Genomic DNA, 24432 nt, shown 5'->3' on the forward strand with positions numbered 1-24432 from the left:
GTTTTCAGTGACATGTGAAACAAAGCAATTAGCTCAATTCAGATTTAGTTAATAGATATATCTGTTTTGTGCATTTTCTTTTGATATTGAAGTTCACAAGATGCTTTCTATTTGTTCATTTAAGACAGAATGAACACCAACATGTGGATCTTAATCTATTTTACACTGTTGTATTTCTACTTGAGTGTACACTTAAACTTTCTTTTATTTACATAATCTATTTTACATATGCTGATTTTTAATTTCCTATACCGTTAACTCCACCAATAGGGTGACGGACTGTGCCTTGGTTCCTACCAATGAGATTTTGAAGCTGGTAGCATGTTAGAACTTGCATGTTACTTAGAAAGACTGGCTATTTAATTCTAAAACCAACATTTTAGTTGGGGAACAGAGTACAAAAGCAAGGTAGTTATGTTAAACGCGTATAGAACACTAGTATGGCCTCAAATGCTTTACTCTGCTCTGTGAATACAGAATGGTTAGAGCACAGAAGGAGGCCATTTGGTTTATTGTTTCTGTGCTGGTTCTCTGAAGTAAGAATACACCTCGAATTACTCCCCTATCATCTCCCCCGAGCCTGCACATTCACCCTTTTCAGATAATAATTAAATTCCCTCTTGATTGCCTTGATTGAACCTACCTCCACCATACTCTCCAACAGTGCTTCTGGATTGCTGTGTGAAATTTGTTTCTTTTGCCACTTAAATCTGTGCTCTTGTGTACTTCATCCCTCCACCAGTGGGAACAGTTTCTCTCCATCTCCTCTGTCTTGATCCCTTGTGATTTTGAATTCCACTGTCAAATCACCTCTCAACATTTTTCTCCAAGGAAACCAGTCCCAACTTCTCTAATTTATCTACGTAACTGAAGTTCCTCATCTATGGTACCATTCATGAACCTTTTTTGCACTCCCTCTAATACCCTCACACCTTACCTTAAAAGTGTGGCACCCAGACCTGGACGCAGTACTCCAGTTGAGACTGAACTAGTGTTCATGTTTAACATAACATACTTGATTTTGTACTCCATTCCCCTATTAATTAACCCAGGATATGGATATGCTTTATTAACTGCTCCCTCAACCTGTCTTACCATTTTCAATTATTTATGCACAGAAACTCTCACCCTGTTTAGAATTATACCTGTTAGATCTAAGGAAGGCAGCCACTCATAAGCAGTAGTTTAGAGCACAGAGGTTTATTACTAGTTACAATCAAATACCACCACTCCCCAGGGGGTCTCCTTCCCCAACCTGCACCCAGATCGGGGTTTTTATACTGGTAAGGGGAAGCCCCGCCCTGTTACCAAGAAGTTCATATTCCTCGGAGGGCACAGGAAACCTGATGGTTCCTATCCTGTGGCCTTCGCTGGGGTTAATACACGGTCGTCCCCCCCCCCCCCCCCCCCCCCCCCCGTCCCCCCCCGATCTCCAAGTCCGGTGAAGGGTCCATGCCCGTTGGAGCCTGGACCTCTAATCCATTTGGATCAGGGTTGTTGCTTCGAAGGTGATCCACGTGGCGATTGGATTCCCGCCGTTGTGCCCTGGCTTTGTAGGATACCGGCTCATTGCCCGCCACGATGACACCTGGTAGTCAGAATGCCCCCTCGCCGAAGTTTCAGACCTGCAAGGCGTCGCCAGGCGCGGACTAGCTGATGGCGACTGGCGTTGATCTCAGACTGGTCCTGGTTCCGGCGGACTCTCCCACCTAGATCAAGGATGACTAAGCTCAGGTGGGTGTGGAGTCGACGGCCCATCAAGAGCTCTGCTGGTGCGACACCCATTGAGGTGTGCGGTGTTGTGTGATTTTAAAAAGAGAATACTCGGCAGGCGATTGTCCCTGGATCCAGCCGTCAACTTCATGCCCAGCTTAAATGTTTGGACCGCTCTTTCGGCCAGTCCATTTGAAGCCGGGTGGAGGGGAGCAGTTCTCACATGTCGAATCCCGTTGGTGGAGGTGAAGACCGTGAACTCCACTCTCGTGAACGCTATGCCATTATTGGACACCAGTACCTCGGGGATTCCATGCGTACTGAAAACCTGGTGTAGCTTTTCCACGGTGGCCTGGGCGGTTGTCGCCTGCATCCGCACCACTTCCAGCCACTGAGAGTGAGCGTCTACCAGGAGGAGGAACATTTCCCTCTGGAAATGGCCTGCAAACTCGCCCTGAACACCAGCCCAAGGCCTTCTGGGCCATTCGTTAGGGTGGGGTGGGGCTGTTGGGATAATCGTTGGAGCGGTTGACATTGGGGGCATCACTGGGCTCCTCATTCAATGTCCACCTTGATCCCGGGCCACCAGACATAGCTCCGGACCAGCGCACAAAAGCCAGGAATACATTTCATCTGACCCTGGAAATTTGTCTCCTTTTAAGCCTGCCAGACCACTCAGAATCTCCACTCTGTCTATGTTAATCTCTTTAATTTTATCACAGTCCTTCTCCCTGATTTCTATACCCACATTGTCCCTCTCACGAGTGAACACCGCCGCAAAGTATTCATTTAGAACCCTACCTGTGTCCTCTGGCTCCACATGCAAATTACTACTGTTCTTAATGGGCCGTACACTTTCGCTAGTTATCCTTTTACCCTTAATGTATTTGTAAAACAACTTAGGATTTTCCTTTATTTTACCTGCCAGTGTCCTTTCATATCTCTTTTTTTCTCTCTTAATTTCACTTTTCAATTTCCTTTTGCATAGTGTATGCACCTCTAGGGCTTCTGCTGTTTTGAGGCCTGCTATCTGCCATAAGGTTCCCTTTTAATAGTATTATTTAGCCCAATGTACCTCTTCTAACTTGTAAATTTAAAGAGGAGAATATGTCTTGGACCTATCTGTGTTCTGTGCTATGAATCACAGTGAGTCTCATTTAACCCTCCTTTGGAGAAATAAATTGAAGCAATGGACCACATTGGTCCCACTTACCATGTCCCATTTTTGGAAAACTCAGGAAATGGTAGATCTGAAATTTTTTTTTGTTTTCTGGAGAAGGGGCGAGCACAGGTCGAATGTGGAAGTGGTCCCAGTGGAATAATTCTTCGGATTCTGCATTACTGCCTTGGTTAGAAGTTCAAGTTCCATAGGGAGGGGAAACTCATTGTTTGATTCATTCTGCTGAAGTGAAATGGCGATAGCAGAGGGGTTTGAAGTACTGAAAACAAGGCTACTGTCACAACCCCCTGGGCTAGTGCGTAGTCAATTCCAGCCCCACTTGACCCGGAGTCTCAACATAACTGAAATTGATAAATAATTCTTTAAAAAACACCCAACGTCTTTGGCCCTTGGCTGCCCAATAACTACAGTCATCAGGTTTGTAAATGTAAACACAATTAATTTTATTAATAACAATAACTTCCATTAAATATACAGCAGGTTAACTATTATCAAATTCCTAACCCCCACCTAAACTCGGATAGAGGAGAAAAGAGGGGTGTTAAAGTATAAGTAAAAGGATAAGAGTCTTTGTTTCAGATGGTGGTCTTCTAGCACACCTTCCTTCAATTTAGGCTTTCAGTTTGAGGTTTCTTTCTGTAATGGTTTCACTGTAGATTCATTCAGGTCTCTGTGCAGCTGTTCAGCTTTTCTGGAAAAAGCAAGGGAGAAAGAGAGAGAGGGAGCAGTCTCTTTCCTCTGAGCGTCAAGGGCTCCAACTGTCTTTCCTTGCTTCTCTGAAAAAAAACGACCCACGTGGGTAGGATCCAATCGCCACCTGTTACCGGGCAGAATACAGTCTTTTGGCCAATTCATTGGCTACCAACCAACCAATTGAACCAGGTCCCAGAAATCTCTTGGGTGCTGAAAAGTCTGAGTTTTGCTGTCCGAAGGCTAGCATCCTTTTTTGTAACTTTTGAATTCCTCACCTCCCCTGTTCGACGTAGATTTTTTTTTTTTATTAAATATTTTATTGAAAATTTTTGGTCAACCAACACAGTACATTGTGCATCCTTTACACAATATTATAACAACACAAATAACAATGACCTATTTTATAAACAAAAAATGAATAAATAATAAATAACAAAAATGAAAACTAGCCCTAATTGGCAACTGCCTTGTCACAAGTAACACTCTCCAAAAATATAATTTAACAGTCCAATATATAATTATCTGTAGCAACGACCTATACATACTATACAGTATATATTAACAACCCTGAGAGTCCTTCTGGTTCCTCCCCCCCCCCCCCCCCCCCCCCCACCCCCCCCCCCCCCCCCCCGATCCTGGGCTGCTGCTGCTGCCTTCTTTTTCCCATTCCGTCTATCTTTCTGCGAGGTATTCGACGAACGGTTGCCACCGCCTGGTGAACCCTTGAGCCGACCCCCTTAGGACGAACTTAATCCGCTCTAGCTTTATAAACCCCGCCATGTCATTTATCCAGGTCTCCTCCCCCGGGGGCTTGGCTTCTTTCCACGTTAGCAATATCCTGCGCCGGGCTACTAGGGACGCAAAGGCCAAAACATCGGCCTCTCTCGCCTCCTGCACTCCCGGCTCTTGTGCAACCCCAAATATAGCCAACCCCCAGCTTGGTTCGACCCGGACTCCTACTACTTTTGAAAGCACCTTTGTCACCCCCATCCAAAACCTCCTGTAGTGCCGGGCATGACCAAAACATATGGGTATGATTCGCTGGGCTTCTCGAGCACCTCGCACACCTATCCTCCACCCCAAAAAATTTACTGAGCCGCGCTCCAGTCATATGTGCCCTGTGTAATACCTTAAACTGAATCAGGCTTAGCCTGGCACACGAGGACGACGAGTTTACCCTGCTTAGGGCATCTGCCCACAGCCCCTCCTCGATCTCCTCCCCCAGCTCTTCTTCCCATTTCCCTTTTAGTTCATCTACCATAGTCTCCCCTTCGTCCCTCATTTCCCTATATATATCGGACACCTTACCATCCCCCACCCATGTCTTTGAGATCACTCTGTCCTGCACCTCTTGTGTCGGGAGCTGCGGGAATTCCCTCACCTGTTGCCTCGCAAAAGCCCTCAGTTGCATATACCTGAATGCATTCCCTTGGGGCAACCCATATTTCTCGGTCAGCGCACCCAGACTCGCGAACTTCCCATCCACAAACAGATCTTTCAGTTGCGTTATTCCTGCTCTTTGCCACATTCCATATCCCCTATCCATTCCCCCCGGGGCAAACCTATGGTTGTTTCTTATCGGGGCCCCCCCCCAAGGCTCCAGTCTTTCCCCTATGCCGTCTCCACTGTCCCCAAATCTTCAGTGTAGCCACCACCACCGGGCTTGTGGTGTAGTTCCTCGGTGAGAACGGCAATGGGGCTGTCACCATAGCCTGTAGGCTAGTCCCCCTACAGGACGCCCTCTCTAATCTCTTCCACGCCGCTCCCTCATCCTCTCCCATCCACTTACTCACCATTGAAATATTAGCGGCCCAATAATACTCACTTAGGCTCGGTAGTGCCAGCCCCCCCCTATCCCTGCTATGCTGTAAGAATCCCTACCTCACTCTCGGGGTCTTCCCGGCCCACACAAAACCCATGATGCTCTTTTCAATCCTTTTAAAAAAAGCCTTCGTGATCACCACCGGGAGGCACTGAAACACAAAGAGGAATCTCGGGAGGACCACCATCTTAACCGCCTGCACCCTCCCTGCCATTGACAGGGATACCATATCCCATCTCTTGAAATCCTCCTCCATCTGTTCCACCAACCGCGTTAAATTTAACCTGTGCAATGTGCCCCAATTCTTAGCTATCTGGATCCCCAGGTAACGAAAGTCCCTTGTTACCTTCCTCAGCGGTAGGTCCTCTATTTCTCTACTCTGCTCCCCTGGATGCACCACAAACAACTCACTTTTCCCCATGTTCAATTTATACCCTGAAAAATCCCCAAACTCCCCAAGTATCCGCATTATTTCTGGCATCCCCTCCGCCGGGTCCGCCACGTATAGTAGCAAATCGTCCGCATACAAAGATACCCGGTGCTCTTCTCCTCCCCTAAGTACTCCCCTCCACTTCTTGGAACCCCTCAACGCTATCGCCAGGGGCTCAATCGCCAGTGCAAACAATAATGGGGACAGAGGGCATCCCTGCCTTGTCCCTCTATGGAGCCGAAAATATGCAGATCCCCGTCCATTCGTGACCACGCTCGCCACTGGGGCCCTATACAACAGCTGCACCCATCTAACATACCCCTCTCCAAAACCAAATCTCCTCAACACCTCCCACAAATAATCCCACTCCACTCTATCAAATGCTTTCTCGGCATCCATCGCCACTACTATCTCCGTTTCTCCCTCTGGTGGGGCCATCATCATTACCCCTAACAACCTCCGTATATTCGTGTTCAGCTGTCTCCCCTTCACAAACCCAGTTTGGTCCTCGTGGACCACCCCCGGGACACATTCCTCTATTCTCATTGCCATTACCTTGGCCAGGACCTTGGCATCTACATTTAGGAGGGAAATAGGTCTACAGGACCCGCATTGTAGCGGGTCCTTTTCCTTCTTTAAGAGAAGCGATATCGTTGCTTCAGACATAGTCGGGGGCAGTTGTCCCCTTTCCTTTGCCTCATTAAAGGTCCTCGTCAGTACCGGGGCGAGCAAGTCCACATATTTTCTATAGAATTCGACTGGGAATCCATCCGGTCCCGGGGCCTTTCCCGCCTGCATGCTCCTAATTCCTTTCACCACTTCTTCTACCTCGATCTGTGCTCCCAGTCCCACCCTTTCCTGCTCTTCCACCTTGGGAAATTCCAGCCGATCCAAAAAGCCCATCATTCTCTCCCTCCCATCCGGGGGTTGAGCTTCATATAATTTTTTATAAAATGTCTTGAACGGAGTATATGGCTATAGCCATTTCGGATCACGCTCCACACTGGGTGGACTTGGAGATAGGGGAGGAAACAGGAGGGCGCCCACCCTGGAGAATGGACATGGGACTAATGGCAGATGAGGGGGTGTGTCTAAGGGTGAGGGGGTGCATTGAAAAGTACTTGGAACTCAATGATAATGGGGAGGTCCAGGTGGGAGTGGTCTGGGAGGCGTTGAAGGCGGTGGTTAGAGGGGAGCTGATATCAATAAGGGCACATAAAGGGAAGCAGGAGAGTAAGGAACGGGAGCGGTTGCTGCAAGAACTTTTGAGGGTGGACAGACAATATGCGGAACACTCCATTCACTCTCTCCGCTCCCCGCTCCATCTCTCCTTCCTCATCCCTCACGCCCCCTATTTCCCTCGCTGCTCCCCTTTTCCTCAATTGGTGTGCCAGCAACCTGCTCGCCTTCTCCCCATATTCGTACTGTACACCCTGTGCCTTCCTCCATTGTGCCTCTGCAGTGCCTGTAGTCAGCAAGTCAAATTCTACATGTAGCCTTTGCCTTTCCCTGTACAGTCCCTCCTCCGGTGCTTCCGCATATTGTCTGTCCACCCTCAAAAGTTCTTGCAGCAACCGCTCCCGTTCCTTACTCTCCTGCTTCCCTTTATGTGCCCTTATTGATATCAGCTCCCCTCTAACCACCGCCTTCAACGCCTCCCAGACCACTCCCACCTGGACCTCCCCATTATCATTGAGTTCCAAGTACTTTTCAATGCACCCCCTCACCCTTAGACACACCCCCTCATCTGCCATTAGTCCCATGTCCATTCTCCAGGGTGGGCGCCCTCCTGTTTCCTCCCCTATCTCCAAGTCCACCCAGTGTGGAGCGTGATCCGAAATGGCTATAGCCATATACTCCGTTCCCCTCACCTTCGGGATCAATGCCCTACCCAGCACAAAAAAGTCTATTCGCGAGTAGACTTTATGGACATAGGAGAAAAACGAGAACTCCTTACTCCTAGGTCTGCTAAATCTCCACGGGTCTACACCTCCCATCTGCTCCATAAAATCTTTAAGCACCTTGGCTGCTGCCGGCCTCCTTCCAGTCCTGGACTTCGACCTATCCAGCCCTGGTTCCAACACCGTATTAAAATCTCCCCCCATTATCAGCTTTTCCATCTCTAGGTCCGGAATGCGTCCTAGCATCCACCTCATAAAATTGGCATCATCCCAGTTCGGGGCATATACGTTTACCAAAACCACCGTCTCCCCCTGTAGTTTGCCACTCACCATCACGTATCTGCCCCCGTTATCCGCCACTATAGTCTTTGCCTCGAACATTACCCGCTTCCCCACTAATATAGCCACCCCCCTGTTTTTCGCATCTAGCCCCGAATGGAACACCTGCCCCACCCATCCTTTGCGTAGCCTAACCTGGTCTATCAGTTTCAGGTGCGTTTCCTGTAACATAACCACATCTGCCTTAAGTTTCTTAAGGTGTGCGAGTACCCGTGCCCTCTTTATCGGCCCGTTCAGCCCTCTCACGTTCCACGTGATCAGCCGAATTGGGGGGCTTCCTACCCCCCCCCCCCTTGTCGATTAGCCATCACCTTTTTCCAGCTCCTCACCCAGTTCCCACGCAGCTGTATCGCCCACAGGCGGTGCCCCCCCCGCCCATCCTCTCCCATACCAGCTCCCCCCTCTCCCCAGCAGCAGCAACCCAGTAATTCCCCCCTCCCACCCCCCCCCGCTAGATCCCCCGCTAGCGTAATTACTCCCCCCATGTTGCTCCCAGAAGTCAGCAAACTCTGGCTGACCTCGGCTTCCCCCCGTGACCTCGGCTCGCACCGTGCGACGCCCCCTCCTTCCTGCTTCTCTATCCCCGCCATGGTTATCATAGCGCGGGAACCAAGCCCGCGCTTCTCCCTTGGTCCCCGCCCCCAATGGCCAACACCCCATCTCCTCCACCTCCCCTCCTCCCCCCATCACCACCTGTGGGAGAGAGAAAAGTTACCACATCGCAGGATTAGTACATAAAACGCCTCTTTGCCCCCCACATTCGCCCCACCACTTTGTTCGAACGTTCTTTTTAATAACCCGCTCATTCCAGTTTTTCTTCCACAATAAAAGTCCACGCTTCATCCGCCGTCTCAAAGTAGTGGTGCCTCCCTCGATATGTGACCCACAGTCTTGCCGGTTGCAGCATTCCAAATTTTATCTTCTTTTTATGAAGCACCGCCTTGGCCCGATTAAAGCTCGCCCTCCTTCTCGCCACCTCCGCACTCCAGTCTTGATAAACGCGGATCACCGCGTTCTCCCATTTACTGCTCCGAGTTTTCTTCGCCCATCTAAGGACCATTTCTCTATCCTTAAAACGGAGGAATCTCACCACTATGGCTCTGGGAATTTCTCCTGCTCTCGGTCCTCGCGCCATCACTCGGTATGCTCCCTCCACCTCCAACGGACCCGCCGGGGCCTCCGCTCCCATTAACGAGTGCAGCATCGTGCTCACATATGCCCCGACGTCCGCTCCCTCCACACCTTCAGGAAGACCAAGAATCCTCAGGTTGTTCCTCCTTGCGTTGTTTTCCAGTGCCTCCAACCTTTCCACACATCGTTTCTGATGTGCCTCCTGCGTCTCCGTCTTCACCACCAGGCCCTGTATATCGTCCTCATTCTCGGCTGCCTTTGCCTTCACGACCCGAAGCTCCCGCTCCTGGGTCTTTTGTTCCTCCTTTAGCCCTTCGATCGCCTGTAGTATCGGGGCCAACAGCTCTTTCTTCATTTCCTTTTTTATCTCTTCCACACAGCATTTCAAGAACTCTTGTTGTTCAGGGCCCCATGTTAAACTGCCACCTTCCGACGCCATCTTGGTTTTTGCTTGCCTTCCTTGCCGCTGTTCTAAAGGATCCACTGCAATCTGGCCACTCTCTCCTCCTTTTTCCATCCGTATCCAGGGGGGATTCCCTTCTGGTTTACCGCACAGTGTTTTTAGCCGTCAAAATTGCCGTTGGGGCTCCTATCAAGAGCCCAAAAGTCCGTTTCACAGGGAGCTGCCGAAACGTGCGACTCAGCTGGTCATCGCCGCACCCGGAAGTCCTGCTCGACGTAGATTGACCATCCATGGATCAAAATGATAGCACCAAAAATAAAGTAAGAGGACAAGAAGGAAATCAACAGGAAGAGCCCTTACACTACAGTATCAAAACTCAGGGGTTTCACATATACCCTCATCCCAGCAATATATGATAGCCTGTCATGGAAATCATAATAAAGACAAATTCCTCGAGGTTCGATTTAAGGAAATTTATTTACACAAATATATTGGCGGAGAGAGAGTGTTCTAGCTGCAAAGCCATTGCACTGCAATCTGAGATTTGATTGTAGACAGCATGTTTTTATAATCTGACATAAACAGGCATGTTTATATTAAATAGACCTTGGAAAGTACGTACGATGAAATATGTAGTACGTATGTTCTTGCCCTTGGCTTTCTTATCTTTCGGAGGACAATGTGTTTTCATAATAAGGCTGAATCCAGAATATTTCAGCAATATTTCATTTACGTTAATTTCCCTTCCACATAGCCATTAAATGAAACCCTCTTACTCCCAGCACAGACCCGCATATGAGCAAGGTGAGCACTATAGTAATGTAAAGCTTTTTGGAAAATTCCAATTACGGAATTTAATCATGATGGCTTTTTATAAACATTAAATCAAATGTCAGATGTTACCGTTACTAACTCGTTACCTGGGTGCACTGCAGGTAATCCCGCAAAGAATAGTTTATTGAATAGTATGTTTCGACAAAACTGCTAAAGAGAATTTTAGACATTCAGCAAAGGGTGTTCTTCCTCAACTGTTTAATGGTTTAATTTACTGAATGCTTGCAAGCAAACCATTTGGAAAAGTGTTCACATCATTACTGAACACAACTAATCTTATTTGGGTAAACTGAGTCTTTGATCCTAACTGATCGTACACAGACCTGAATTTTTTGCCAGAGAACCTTTGTGTCATGATGAAAATGGCACAAGCGCCTGAAAATACCACCCTTGAACACTGCACTTCCCATTCTCGCGGGGATGGGAATGGGGGTGGTTTGCATTTTGTGTATGTGTATATCATGGAGGCTGCTGGCCATTTGAATCATCAGCTGCCTCTACTCAAAATGGATTTTCGTAGCCAAGGAGTGTAAAACCTGTTGTGCAGATTAGACCTGGTTAAGAGCAGGTCTGAGCTTTGTGGTTTGGTTTGGATAGCCAGGGTATCCCTTTGGAGAGGTACAGTAACCCTTTTGATATGATCCTGGGACACCTTTTGGGGGAAGTCATGTGTCCTTTGTGAGAGGTATGCTGCCTCTTGGAATTATTAAAGTACACATAAATGTGCGTAAATGTGCATAAACCTATTAATGGTCAAGCTCATGTAACTGTCAACAGACCTGTCAAAATCAACTGTCAAACGTGTCAAGAGGACCAGTCAATAGCACGTGAAAGGGAGCTGTCAAGTTGTCGAGGCATTTGAAAATCCTGTTCTTAAATCTTTGGAAAATTGTCTGGAGAGTTTAAAAAAATATATTACTTGCTATTTCATTTTCTTGCTGCATGCCTTAAGGGCTTCCAGTACTGGATTACTGCTGCCTGACTGGTTTAGCAAGCATCCATTATCACAGTAGTATGCCTTCTATTTCAAAGCTGGATTGACAGCTACAAGTGGTCATAGACTCTTTGAAGTAGGACTATGAATTCTGATGCTTGTTGTTGCAAGGCTTTTTGTAGTTGAATGAATGTAAATATAGTAGATAGATTTTTATTGATGGGAGTTTTTCTTTTTTACTATAGTGAAGTTAGCAATCGACACTCAGAACTTTATTTTATCTAATTTTTGCTTGGATTCTGAAGCCTGCCAATGCAGGCTATTGAGTGAGTTAGCATGGTAGGTGTAACAGAAAGGGTGGTGGGTGGGTTGACATGAAGGGTCATGAGGGTGGGTACAACTTGACATGGAAGGTTTGATGGGCCATGGGAGTTGGGTACAGGCATGAGGTCTCATTGGCTGGCATAGATGAGGCATGGAGAATGTAAATGGTGGGTGTGGGCTGGAGGGAGGTTTCATGTTTTTTACTTTATTTAAACATTTTGTGCATAGTGCCAGAGCCCCGAGGCAGGCTTTTTGCCCACCCCACCTCCCCACCCGGCATCCTCCTCACTATCTCCGCAGTCGCCCACCTCCGCTTCTAATATAGCTGCCTTCCTGGATCAGGGAGCCATTTTTAAGAGTCGGGTTTGCAGAGTGGGAAATGCATGTGACACTGTGCATCTCACTCATGAAAGAAAATCCAGGCCATAGTATTCTGAGAATAAATGAAGGCTCTAATTGCTTTAAAATGCATTAATTGAGATGAATGGTATTCTCAACCTTTCCCCTTTGAGTGATTGCTGACAACAAAATAGAAGTCATTCATTTTCATGTGTGTGACATCCACGAGACCCGAGTTTCCCTGTGTGCAGAGGGTAGGTTCTGGCCCTTTTGTGATGAATTCACTGGACACGCTCTTTCCCATTATAATTCGGCAACATTTTAAAAGTCTTGGCTTTGCATGTTCGACAAAGAGGGAGATTGTTTGTGAAAGAGATCTTTTGTGACATCGCAGACAACAACCTGTGCATTTGCCTGTTCGGATTCATTGCCAGCAGACACACCAACCTCCTTACTTATGTCTGGAGTGATAGATGAATTACTTAGACATTTGATTAACGTACATCGCCAAACTATTAGTCATTTATAGGAAAGAATATCTAATATTGTACGTATAGGTAACTGCATGTTTCGCAGATGTCACATTAATGCTGCACTTATTAAAGTGATATGTTACCACAGATAGAAATGGGACCTTGAAAATTCATTTTTTGGTATATAGTTTTATATGGTTGAAAATATTGATGGTCATCCCATGATAAAACTAGCAGTGTGGGTTGAAAGAATTCTCAATGCTCAAGCCCCATATTTTTATATTGATCTTGTCATAGTTTATGATCCTTATGCCTCTATAATTTTAGGTATTGAAAGGTTGTTTTAATTATATATTATCATTCTTCTGATCAACTACATAACAATACCACGAGAAAGTGCTTAAGCCAGAGACATTGAAGTGTTTTAACAATAATGAGGAATATCTGTGACTTTCCCATATGTTCTGCAGACCAAAGCAGTGCACATAGAATAAAAATCAAATAGATGTGTAAACAAGGAGCAAAGGAACCTCCAAAAGAAATTAGTAGAAAATGTTGTGTTAAGCTACGGCAGTGAGTTGGTATAAGTAAGGGGGATAATAATAAGGAACAGACAGGTGTCTGTGTGGAGTCTGCACAATCTCCCCATGACTGCGTGGATTTCCTCCGGATGCTCCGGTATCTTACCACAGTCCAAAAGATGTGCAGGTGATGTGGATCGGACATGCTAAATTGCCTCTTAATGTCCAAAAGGTTAGATGGGGGTTACTGGTTGCAGGGATAGAGTGGGGCATGGGCCGAGGTAGGGTGCTCTTTCGATGGGCTGAATGGCCTCTTTCTGCACTGTAATGATTCTATGATTATAATGCAATTGACAAAAGTAGCTATAGAAATCAATACTAGAAAAAGAAAATCTGATGCTCACAAATAACCTTAACCTACCAGAATGCTGCTTCCCGAATTGGGGAAGATAGTTCTGTTGGTGCTTCAACTGATCACGGTAGTCGAAAAGAGTCTGGTACATTCGGGGTTAATGTGGAACTGAATGCAGTATGTCACTACAGTGATATAAGAGAGCACATAACCTGCAGCCAGGGTCAATTGAGTATTGAACAGAGTCATATCTCTGGGGCTGGAGCATCCCTCCCGATGATCTGAACAGGTTCTATGCCCGCTTTGAGCAGTCAGCCAATACATCAGTGCCACCCGCCCCAACAGCCCTGGACACACCCATACCCACTATTACAGCCTCAGAGGTAAGAGCTGCCTTCTTGAAAGTGAATCCACGGAAAGCGACGGGCCCCGACTGAGTCCCTGGGCGAGCACTCTGAGCCTGCGCAGACCAGCTGGAGAGTGTATTCGCAGAAATCTTCAACACCTCACTCCTCTGCTCCAAGGTCCCCACCTCCTTCAAGAAGACCACCATAGTACCAGTACCAAAGAAGAACAAGGTAGCCCGCCTCACCGACTACCGACCGGTGGCCCTGATGTCTGTTATCATGAAATGCTTTGAGCGGCTAGTCATGAGACGGATCAATGCCAGCCTCCCAAACGGTCTCAATCTACTGCAGTTTGCCTATCACCGCAACCGGTTCACAGCAGATGCCATCTCCCTGGCTCTACAATCAGCACTCGAACACCTCGACAGCAACGCCACCTACGTAAGACTGCTGTTCATAGACTGCAGCTCCGCCTTCAACACCATTATCCCGATGTGGTAGTCACCACTGTTGTATTGTATTGTATATATGGGTATTGCGGTAAGGCCCCTGTACCTGTAGTACAGGAGTAGATCCCTGCCTGCTGGCGCCACCCAGTAGGCGGAGTATAAATGTGTGTGCTCTCTGAACAACAGCCATTTCATCAGCTGCTGTAGGAGGCCACACATCTGTGTAATAAAGCCTCGATTACATTCTATTCTCGACTCGTCGTAATTGACAGTGCATCAGCCAACAGGACTAATAACCAAACTCTGCAATCTTGGACTTGACCCCTCCCTGTGCAGCTGGATCCTTGACTTCCTCACCAACAGACCACAATCTGTCAGGATAGGCAACCGCACCTCCTCCACAATAGTCCTAAACACCGAGGCCTTGAAAGGATGTGTGCTCAGTCCTCTACTGTACTCCCTATACACACATGACTGTGTGGCAAGATTTAACTCCAACTCAATCTATAAGTTTGCGGATGATGCGACTGTGGTGGGCCGTATCTCAAACAACGACGAATCAGACTGCAGAAGGGCGATAAATCACTTGGTTGCATGGTGTACCGAAAACAACCTCTCACTAAATATCGGAAAAAGGAAGGAAATGATCATCGACTTCAGGAAGTGTAGCACGACACACACTGCTGTCTGCATCAATGGCTCCGAAGTGAAGATGGTCGATAGCTCTAAGTTCCTGTGGGTCACCATCATCAACAGTCTGTCCTGGTCCACTCATTGATGCAACAGTCAAAAAGCCCAACAACATCTGTACTTCCTCTGGAAGCTAAAGAAATTCGGCATGTCTGCAATCAACTCTCACAAACTTCTATAGATGTGCGATAGAGAGCATCCTATCCGGCTGCATCACAGCCTGGTATGGCAACTGCTCGGCCCAAGATCGCAAGAAACTGCAGAGTGTGGTGAACTCAGCCCAACACATCACACAAGCTTGCCACCCTCACATTGATTCTGTCTACACCTCTCGCTGCCTCAGGAAGGCAGACAGCATTGTCAGAGACCCCTCCCACCCAGGCATTGTCTTCTTCCAGACCCTTCCATCAGGCAGAAGGTACAGAAGTCTGAAGACCCGGACATCCAGAGATAGGAAAGCTTCTTCCCCACAGCTACAAGACTCCTCATCCTCGGACTGATCTGTTCCCTATAAGAACACTGGTCCCTATGCTGCTCTTGCTCATGTATTTTCTTTGTTTGGCCCCTTGTTCCGCACTGTAACCAATCACTGTTTGTTGATGTACCATTTGTCAATGTACTCTGTTGATTATTCTTTTTGTCTACTATGTACGTACTGTGTAGGTTCCCTCGGCCGCAGAAAAATACTTTTCACTGTACTTCGGTACATGTGACAATACATCAAATCAAATCAAAATCAAACGTGTATCAGCAAGGATGGAGACAGCTCATAACTTGACTCTTTACTGCATACTTGTAAAAGTCAGTAAAGACTTGCTGTTAACCTATATTTGACTATGAAGACTTCTTCAGACCCACCAAACCATAACCAACATTCTACATCAAACAAAACTGCCTCTTGTGTGAGCGGGAAAACCTGTGCAGGTTTGGTTGAGCGCTGTGTTGTGTTTTGGGGAAGGCGACTTAACCCATGACTTTCATCCTGACCTTTGCATTCACAAAGACTAGACAATCCACCACAAAACCAATTTACATTGTATTAGCCATTCTCAAAAGCATTAATTGATATTCATGTCACTAGTATCTACCCATCCTCTGGCTGGGATCATGAAACACATGCAGTATAAAGAACCAACATCCCATCACTGACGCAGCGACAGAGGCCCATGGATTTGACCTCCCTTGAAGACATTAGACAGCGCTCAACCAAATCTGCATTGGGTTTGGGCGATGTGGCCAATTGTTTCAAGTGGGATCACCTGAATTCTGATTGTGGCTATGAGTCCCACACCATGGAAAATATCACATCAACCTGCCCAATAAGATCAGTTGCACGAAGCACTTCAATTCTCCAGTCGACATCTGAGGAGGGCAATTGCATGGATAGTTAAACAAGATATCCCATTATAAGCTTTCCCAATCTGTGACAGTAGGAAGTAATTGTACAGACAACAAAAAAAACTTTTTTTAAAGAAATGTAGAATGGATCTAGTTAATTTTAAAAAACATTCAGTTACCTCAAATATAGGAGTAACAAATGAAATTAAATTAAATGAAATGAAAATCGCTTATTGTTACAAGTAGGCTTCAAATGAAGTTACTGTGAAAAGCCCCTAGTCGCCACATTCCGGCGCCTGTTCGGGGAGGCTGGTACGGGAATTGAACCGTGCTGCTGGCCTGCCTTGGTCTGCTTTAAAAACCAGCTCTTTAGCCCTAACAATGATGTTGAACTGGGTTTAAAGGGATTTACATCTTTCTGCAAACATCAGGTCCATAAAGGATCAGCTGCTTGAGGCTATTTTCCTCACTTTACTGCTTTGTAGACTAAAATTTAAATATGTTTTGTGTTTCATGTATTGCTTTTTTAAATATATATTTATATATATACTTAGCCTCAGCAGAACAGTTTCACATGGCAGCCCTCCATACCATGCAGTACAAGTCTACCTGCTTCCTACAGCAACAGCCAAACCAAAGTTGCAGCATGGTTATTGGAATCTGAGGAAATGAACAAGTGTGCGAAAGGTACTTTGTTAGACCTAGTTAAGTAATAATAATCTGTGTTCTTGAATTTCAAGCTGAAAGTATTAATATATCACTTGTCTTCCTGATATCTGTAGATCTTGCACATTGCCAATCAAGCCTTGTTGAACTCAACAAACTTCTACAAAATCTGGAAATCCTACAAAGAACACAGTCTGCTCCAAATTTCACTGATATGCAGGTATAGCATAATATCCATATTTATTTTAATCTTGATTTTGTGACACAAAAGCAATATATAACCTGACAATTGAAAATGTAGGGAGCATTGAAATTTATAGAATCTCCGGGGACGAGGTGGTTCTTTTAATAATTCTTTAAAGACTTGATGTTTACATACACTTGTATTAATCCATTTACTCATAGACAATATATTTTTAGTATATTCGTAATGCAGCCTCACAGAAGTTTCCACTAAAAATGTAAATTGTTCTTGGTACTCGAGAATAATTCAGTAATGGGTTTCTAATTGGTTTTTAGAAATGCTGTCTAAATAGTGACTGTTACATATGCTGGCAAAATAACCTTAAAATGGTGTTGCCTCCTGCAGATTCTGTGCTTTATATAGATTTATGGACATCAGTTGGGCGAATTGGAAATAAATAAATACAAATTTGTCTTTCTCACATCAGATGCAATTTAGCAATTTGCCCTATTTTAAGAGATTAAGAACTTAGCCAATGTTTTGTTGCTTACACTTGCTTATTTTAGTCAAACTGTACAAGGTTGCTTTCAAAAGGCTAGTTAGTGTGCACCAAATTGTCCAGCTTTGTCGGGAAGGATCTAAACTTAGAATACTAAATATAGAGGAACATATCATGGCAGTAATTAGAGAGGGAATTGAGGTGACGTCATGAAATAAATCAAAGCTTGAGCAGACCAACACTTATCAGGATGCTGAAATTAGATCACAGCTTTCAAGTCATTTCCTGATATATTTTGTTTGTATTTTCTTGGTTGAGGAAGGGGTGGTTCAGGTTTTGAGTGAGCAACAGCTGTCGGTCTAGATATCGACATCTCGTACATCCCGTGCATTCGTGTGATGGGAATCAGCAGCTTGTGACATCATTATCATGGGCTTATTAAGAAATAACAACCGGTTATTAAAAGAAATTGAACCCTGTAGACACTTGATTATTCATTTGTTTTCATGTGGTTTTGGAAGATGCCAAACTGATTCTACATATTTTCTCTAGAAAAATGTAGTTTCTAAATTGTCCTGGTCTCTGTGTGCTTGTTAGTAAATTTAACGGCCTGTTTGTCTTTGGCTTTAACCATTTGTATAATGTAGGCTAATTGCATAGATATTACAAAGAAAGACAAGCGTGTCACCAGAAGATGGAGAACAAAAAGTGTCAGCAAAGATGGAAAAATGCAGCTTCAGGTACTCCGTTCACCTTTATAATGCTGTCACATGTTAGACTAGACCAGTTACATTAATGCCTTTTATTCTGCCGTCCTTGTAGGCTGCCACTATTTTCCAGTAATAGTAAAACAAATTTGTATATTCTAACCCAAATAGCAATTTCGCATTTTGTGAAATTGTATTTATCTCATGAACATCCCAGAGTAAAAACGCTTGGATAGTTTATTAATCCAGCAGATTACTACATAACCCAATCATCACCTAGCTGCAATACAGAATTAGGATTAGATGATGTAAAGCGACTGGCTATAATGGCATGTCGTATGTTTGCGTTGCATTATGAGACTGCATGGGGTCATTTTGAGTTTAGCCTATAATGTAAATGGTTATACTACATCTGCCGCTTGTTATACATCTCCCCTGTTTTTCATTTTTATTGATGGATAAAAAGACCCTATGACAAGCAATGAATCAAACAAATTCATGAGATGAAGTGACCTGGCGACCTCTCGAGTAAATTCATCAATGTCAGAATTATTACCTTTAAACAATGAAGGGCAAAATACTGCCTTCAGACATGTCCATTAATCATTCAGCATACGGAAAGTTGCATCCTGTGGAAAACACCAAAAGAATGTTCCTACCATGACCTTATGCAATTTCTAACAATGTAGTGGGGAGACCTACTGCTTCTAAGTTCTGTTGATACAGTTGAAAATGATCAAAATAGTAGAGATCAGAGATTCAACTTTCTGAATATCTCAATCTATGGTCTCTGAAGTTCTCTTCTAAACATGTATTTGACTCTGTAACATTATTACTATTCAAACCTAATGCTTATAATGTCAGATGGCACAAAATATCAAGCAGCCTTATTTCCATCTTAAAGCACAAAATAAATGAATGAATGAATCAAAAATGAAAAGAGAAATTTTCAATTTAAATCATTGTCAAAATTAATGAATATTTTTAAATTTCTTATTTTTGTTGCTGAAAAGACCTCCTTTAATGGCTGGTAACCAACTGAACAAATCATAGGCGGGACTCTCCGTCCTGCCAGCCCCGTTTTGCGGCGGGGCGCACCCCTGCCAGCAGCCTTATCCTTCGTCCCAGCAGCCGGCCGATGGGGTTTCCCATTATGGTCATCCCACGCCGTCGGGAAACCTACGGGCATGGGTGCGCTGCTGGTGAAGCGGAGGAACCCGCCGACGGAGAATCCTGCAGCAATACTTCTAATGGAATAATTGGGCAGCTTTATTGCCAGTGATAACATTGTGTGCAACTTCCAAAAGGAGCACTGCACATTGAGAAAAGAATGTTAATTAAAGATAACTATCATAGCTAATGAATATATTGAGCTTTAATGATATAAACTTTCAACTACTGAAGATAATTTCCTTGGGTTAGCTTCATGTGCCACAGAAGCATCACCTTTCTGTTTTATCAATTTTCTTCCAGAGAAGAATAGTAGATAAGAATTCCACAAATTACTGTTTTCCCTTGGCAGTATTGAAGAAATGTCACATTGCTGAAAAAAGAGACATGTCAAAGCTTTTCATCTTACACCCATCAGGACACTTCACAAGTCTATTAGTATAAAGGGGGGGGGGGGCAACAACAATTTATACTGTGTGAGAAGAGAATACTGATTGGTTGGCATTGATTGGTAGAGGTGTTGCCATGACAAATGCACCAGTTGATAGTAACTGCTAAATAAGTCCCAAGATTTGTTTAAATTTTAAACCAGGCAGCTTGACCCTGATTGGTCAAAGCATTGCCCCAGAAATGAATCCGTGAATGGCTGTGACTTATTTTGTTTAGCTGAAACAAGTGCTGGGAATGCTTGCTGTACATCCCAAAGACTGGCGGATCACATGAAACAGCCTCTGTTCGCAATGGGCAAGGTACACACCATGCCCAACCAGACATGCTGCCAAAACTCAAAACGTAGTGTTCAGCATTAAATGTGATTCCATGATTGGACAACATTGCGAAATAATCTTCCGTGTGCTCAGAATTATGCTGACAACCAATTTAAAATTGTTAGTCGGGCTTGTAGTGTGGTGCATTTGCGTGTACTGAAAACTACATATATTAATACACAAGGTCCTGTTCTTTGAAGACAGAAAGAGCATGTTGCACCTGTTTCAGCCAAAAAAAATAAGTGATAGTCATTTGCTGATTCATTCCCCAGGGCAATGCCTTTACCAATCCGGGTCAAGCTGCCTGGTTTAAATTTCAAACGATGCTTGATAGTTATCTGCCTGTCGCCATCAACTGGTGCATTCTCCATGGCAACAGCTTCCCTAATCGGAAACCACTTGCCAACCAATCAGCATTCTCTTCTCATACAGTATAAATTGTTGTTTTCATTGTTGAGAAGTGTCCTGACAAAAAGCTTCAAGATACCCTTTTTTTCAGCCATGTTTATATTCTGTACTACTAAATGTTACGTTGTTGAAAATGTAATGTTTCAGATAAAATGTGAATTGAAAGTCCTATTTGCCTCCTCAGGTGGGTGTAAAAGATCCATTGGTGCTGTTTTAAGTGCAGGGTGTTCTTCAAGTGGCCTGACCAACATTCCTGCACAAACTAGTACAATGACGATAAAGTTAACTGGCTATTTATTTCACTGCTGTTTACAGAACTGTGCAATCAGTTGTCTATGTATTAATAGTGCCTGCATCTCTGCATAGATTATTAGCCGTCAAGTGCTTAAGAACATACTGTGAATTTTTTTTTGAAAAACATTTTATTCAGCCATTTCTAATTTTATAATAATAACAGTAAACAGTACAAATGCAAATATAAACATAGTGCAAAGACCGCTTCCCTCTCTCACAAGTCCCACTTCGTCTAAACAACAATCTAACCCTCCCCCGCTGACAGTTCGTGTTCTCCAAAGAAGTCGACAAACGGCTGACACCTCCGGAAGAACCCTAGCATTGACCCTCTTAGGGCAAATTTTATTTCTCAAGTCTGAGAAACCAAGCCATGTCACGAAGCCAGATCTCTGAATTTGGGGGCTTCGAGTCCCTCCATGCTAATAATACCCATTATCCATCTCCGGGCTACCAAGAAGGCAAAGGCCAAGACGTCAGCCTCTCTCACCCCTGAACTCCCGGATCTCCCGACAGTCCGAACATCGCCACCTCTGGACTCGGCGCGATCCTTGTTTTTAACACACTGGACATAACATCTGTAAGACCCTGGCAAAATCCCCTATGCTTCGGACATGCCCAAAACATATGAACATGGTTTGCTGGCCCTCCCGCACACCTGTCCTCTATCCCAAAGAACTTGCTCATCTGGGTCACCGTCATGTGTGCCCGGTGCTGGCACCCCCCCCCCCCCCCCCCCACCCCCCCGCTCCCAAAGTTCATCTTCCCATTTGCACTTTAGCTCCTCTGTCTGAGTTTCCTCTGACTCCATGAGTTCTTTATAAATATGCAAAAACTTCCCCTCTCCAATCCTGGTCTGGAAAGTACTCTGCCCTGTATCCCCCGTGGCGATAGGAGTGGAAAGGTGGAAACCTGCCTTTGCAAAAAATCCCTTACCTGCAGATACCTGAATCCATTTCCTGCTGGCAGTTCATATTTCTCCTCTAAATCCTTCAAACAGGGGAAGCTCCCATCTATAAATAGATCCCCCATCTTCTCAATCCCTGCTCTCTGCCATCTCCGAAACCCCCCACCCAGCCTTCCCGATACAAACCGATGGTTATTGCCGATTAGAGCCTAGACCGATGCTCCCTCCTCTCTCATATTGCCCCCCCCCACCTCGAGGCACGATCAATTTGGTGGTGGATAACTATATACAATTCGCAATCTTTAATATTTACAGAACAGTGAAACAAAAATGTCTCTGGTCATCCGGTGGGCCGGTCAGAGGTTCAGCCGGTCCGGCACCTTGATCGTCCTCTGGGATCGACGAAGTGGAGCCGGCGATGTTGGTGCTGTCGTGGTCGAAGTTGACTCCGGGAGTGTGCCAAAATCCTCTTCATCAACGGTGGTGGGCAGGGGGAGGACGTACGGTCCTAGGGTGGGGGGGGGGGGGTGATGCGGGCGGCGGGGGTGGTGTGGGGGCGGAACCTGCTGGTGCCAGGTCCCTGAGGGAGACAGTATCCTGGTGGCCGTTGGGGAACGCCACGTAGGCGTACTGTGGGTTAGCGTGGAGCAGGTGCACCCTTTCCACCAACGGGTCCGCCTTGTCGAGCCGCACATGTTTACGGAGAAGTACAGTTCCCGGAGCTGTGAGCCAAGTTGGGAGTGATACCCCGGATGTGGACTTCCTGGGGAAGGCAAAAAGGCATTCATGCGGTGTACTGTTAGTAGCAGTGCAAAGTAATGAGCGAATGGAATGTAGTGCATTAGGGAGGACCTCTTGCCAGCGGGAGGCCGGGAGATTTCTGGACCGTAGGGCCAGCTGAACGGCCCTCCATACCGTCCCATTCTCCCTTTCTACCTGTCCGTTTCCCCGGGGTTGTAGCTCGTCGTTCTGCTGGAGGCGATACCCCTGCTGAGCAGGAACTGGCGTAGCTCATCACTCATGATTCAGGATCCCCTGTCACTGGATGTAGGCGGGGAAGCCGAACAGAGTGAAGATAGAATTAAGGGCTTTAATGACTGTGGCAGACATCATGTCGGGGCATGGGATGGCGAAGGGAAAACGGGAGTATTCATCGGTCACACTGAGGAAATACGTGTGTCAGTCAGAAGAGGGGAGGGGGCCTTTGAAATCCACGCTGAGGCGTTCAAAGGGGCGGGAGGCCTTCACCAGGTGCGCACGGTTCGGCCGGTAGAAGTGCGGTTTGCACTCCGCACAGACCTGGCAGTCGTTGGTGATCGTCCTTACTTCCTCGACGGAGTAGGGCAAATGTGCCTTAATGAAGTGGTACAACCAAGTGATCCCTGCGTGACAAAAGCTGTCGTGCAGGGTTCGGAGTCGGTCTACCTGTGCGCTGGCACATGTACCTCGGGATAGGGCGTCTGTGGGCTTGTTGAGTTTGCCAGGGCGATACTTAATCTCGTGGAGAGCTCGATCCTCCACCGCAAGATTTTGTCATTTTTGATCTTGCCCCGCTGTGTGTTGTTGAACATGAAGGCTACCGACCGTTGGTCAGTGAGGAGAGTGAATCTGCTGCTGGCCAAGTAATACCTCCAATGTCGCACAGCCTCAACGATAGCCTGGGCCTCCTTTTCGACGGATGAGTGCCGAATTTCGGAGGCATGGAGGGTGTGGGAAATGAATGCCACGGGCCTGCCTGCCTGGTTGAGGGTGGCGGCAAGGGCCATGACCTTTGCGCCGCTTTCTACTTGGAAAGGAAGTGTTTCGTCTACAGCGTGCATTGTGGCCTTGGCAATATCAGCTCTGATCCGGGCAAAGGCCTGTTGGGCCTCTGCCATCAGGGGGAAATGAGTGGACTGTATGAGTGGGCGGGCCTTGTCCGCATAGTTTGGGACCCACTGAGTGTAATACGAGAAGAATCTCAGGCAGCGTTTGAGGGCCTTGGGGCAGTGGGAGCTCCATGAGGGGGCGCATGCGATCGGGATCGGGCCTCAGAACTCCATTCTGGACCACGTAGCCGAGGATGGCTGAGCAGTTTGTACGGAACACACACTTTTCCTTGTTGTACGTGAGGTTGAGGAGAGTGGCGGTGCGGAGAAATTTAGCGAGGTTGGCGTCGTGGTCCTGTTGATCATGGCCGCAGATGGTCACATTGTCTAGGTACGGAAACGTGGCCCACAAGCCGTACCGGTCGACCATTCGGTCCATCTCCCTTTGGAAGACCAAAACCCCATTGGTGACGCCGAAGGGGACCCTAAGGAAGTGATATAGCCGGCTGGCTGCCTCGAAGGCGGTGTATGGCCGGTCCGATTTACGGATGGGGAGCTGGTGGTAAGCGAATTTCAGGTCCACCGTTGAGAAGACCCGGTACTGTGCAATCTGGTTAACCATGTCATATATGCGTGGGAGGGGGTACGTGTTGAGCTGCGTGTACCTGCTGATGGTCTGGCTGTAGTCCACGACCATTCGATTTTTCTCCCCAGACTTAACCACTACCAATTGAGCTCTCCAGGGGCTGTTTCTGGTCTCGATGACTCCCTCCTGAAGCAACCGCTGGACCTCGGACCTGATCAAGGCTTTA

The 24432-nt window shown here is 46.2% G+C and overlaps 1 protein-coding gene across 4 annotated transcripts in view; it reads left to right on the forward strand.

Moving 5' to 3' along the window:
- Positions 1-24432, forward strand: part of osbpl6 (oxysterol binding protein-like 6) — a 334262-nt gene that overhangs the window by 161027 nt on the left and 148803 nt on the right. For 3 of the 4 annotated variants that reach the window (XM_072477126.1, XM_072477136.1, XM_072477145.1), the window contains exons 7-9: positions 16768-16900; positions 16996-17099; positions 18210-18302. In XM_072477126.1, coding sequence (XP_072333227.1) covers positions 16768-16900; positions 16996-17099; positions 18210-18302 — 330 coding nt within the window. The remainder of the gene's footprint in view (positions 1-16767; positions 16901-16995; positions 17100-18209; positions 18303-24432) is intronic. The other variant, XM_072477154.1, reaches the window with a different exon arrangement.

The sequence above is a fragment of the Scyliorhinus torazame genome, chromosome 2 (assembly GCF_047496885.1).
Source record: "Scyliorhinus torazame isolate Kashiwa2021f chromosome 2, sScyTor2.1, whole genome shotgun sequence".
Lineage (NCBI taxonomy): Eukaryota > Metazoa > Chordata > Chondrichthyes > Carcharhiniformes > Scyliorhinidae > Scyliorhinus > Scyliorhinus torazame.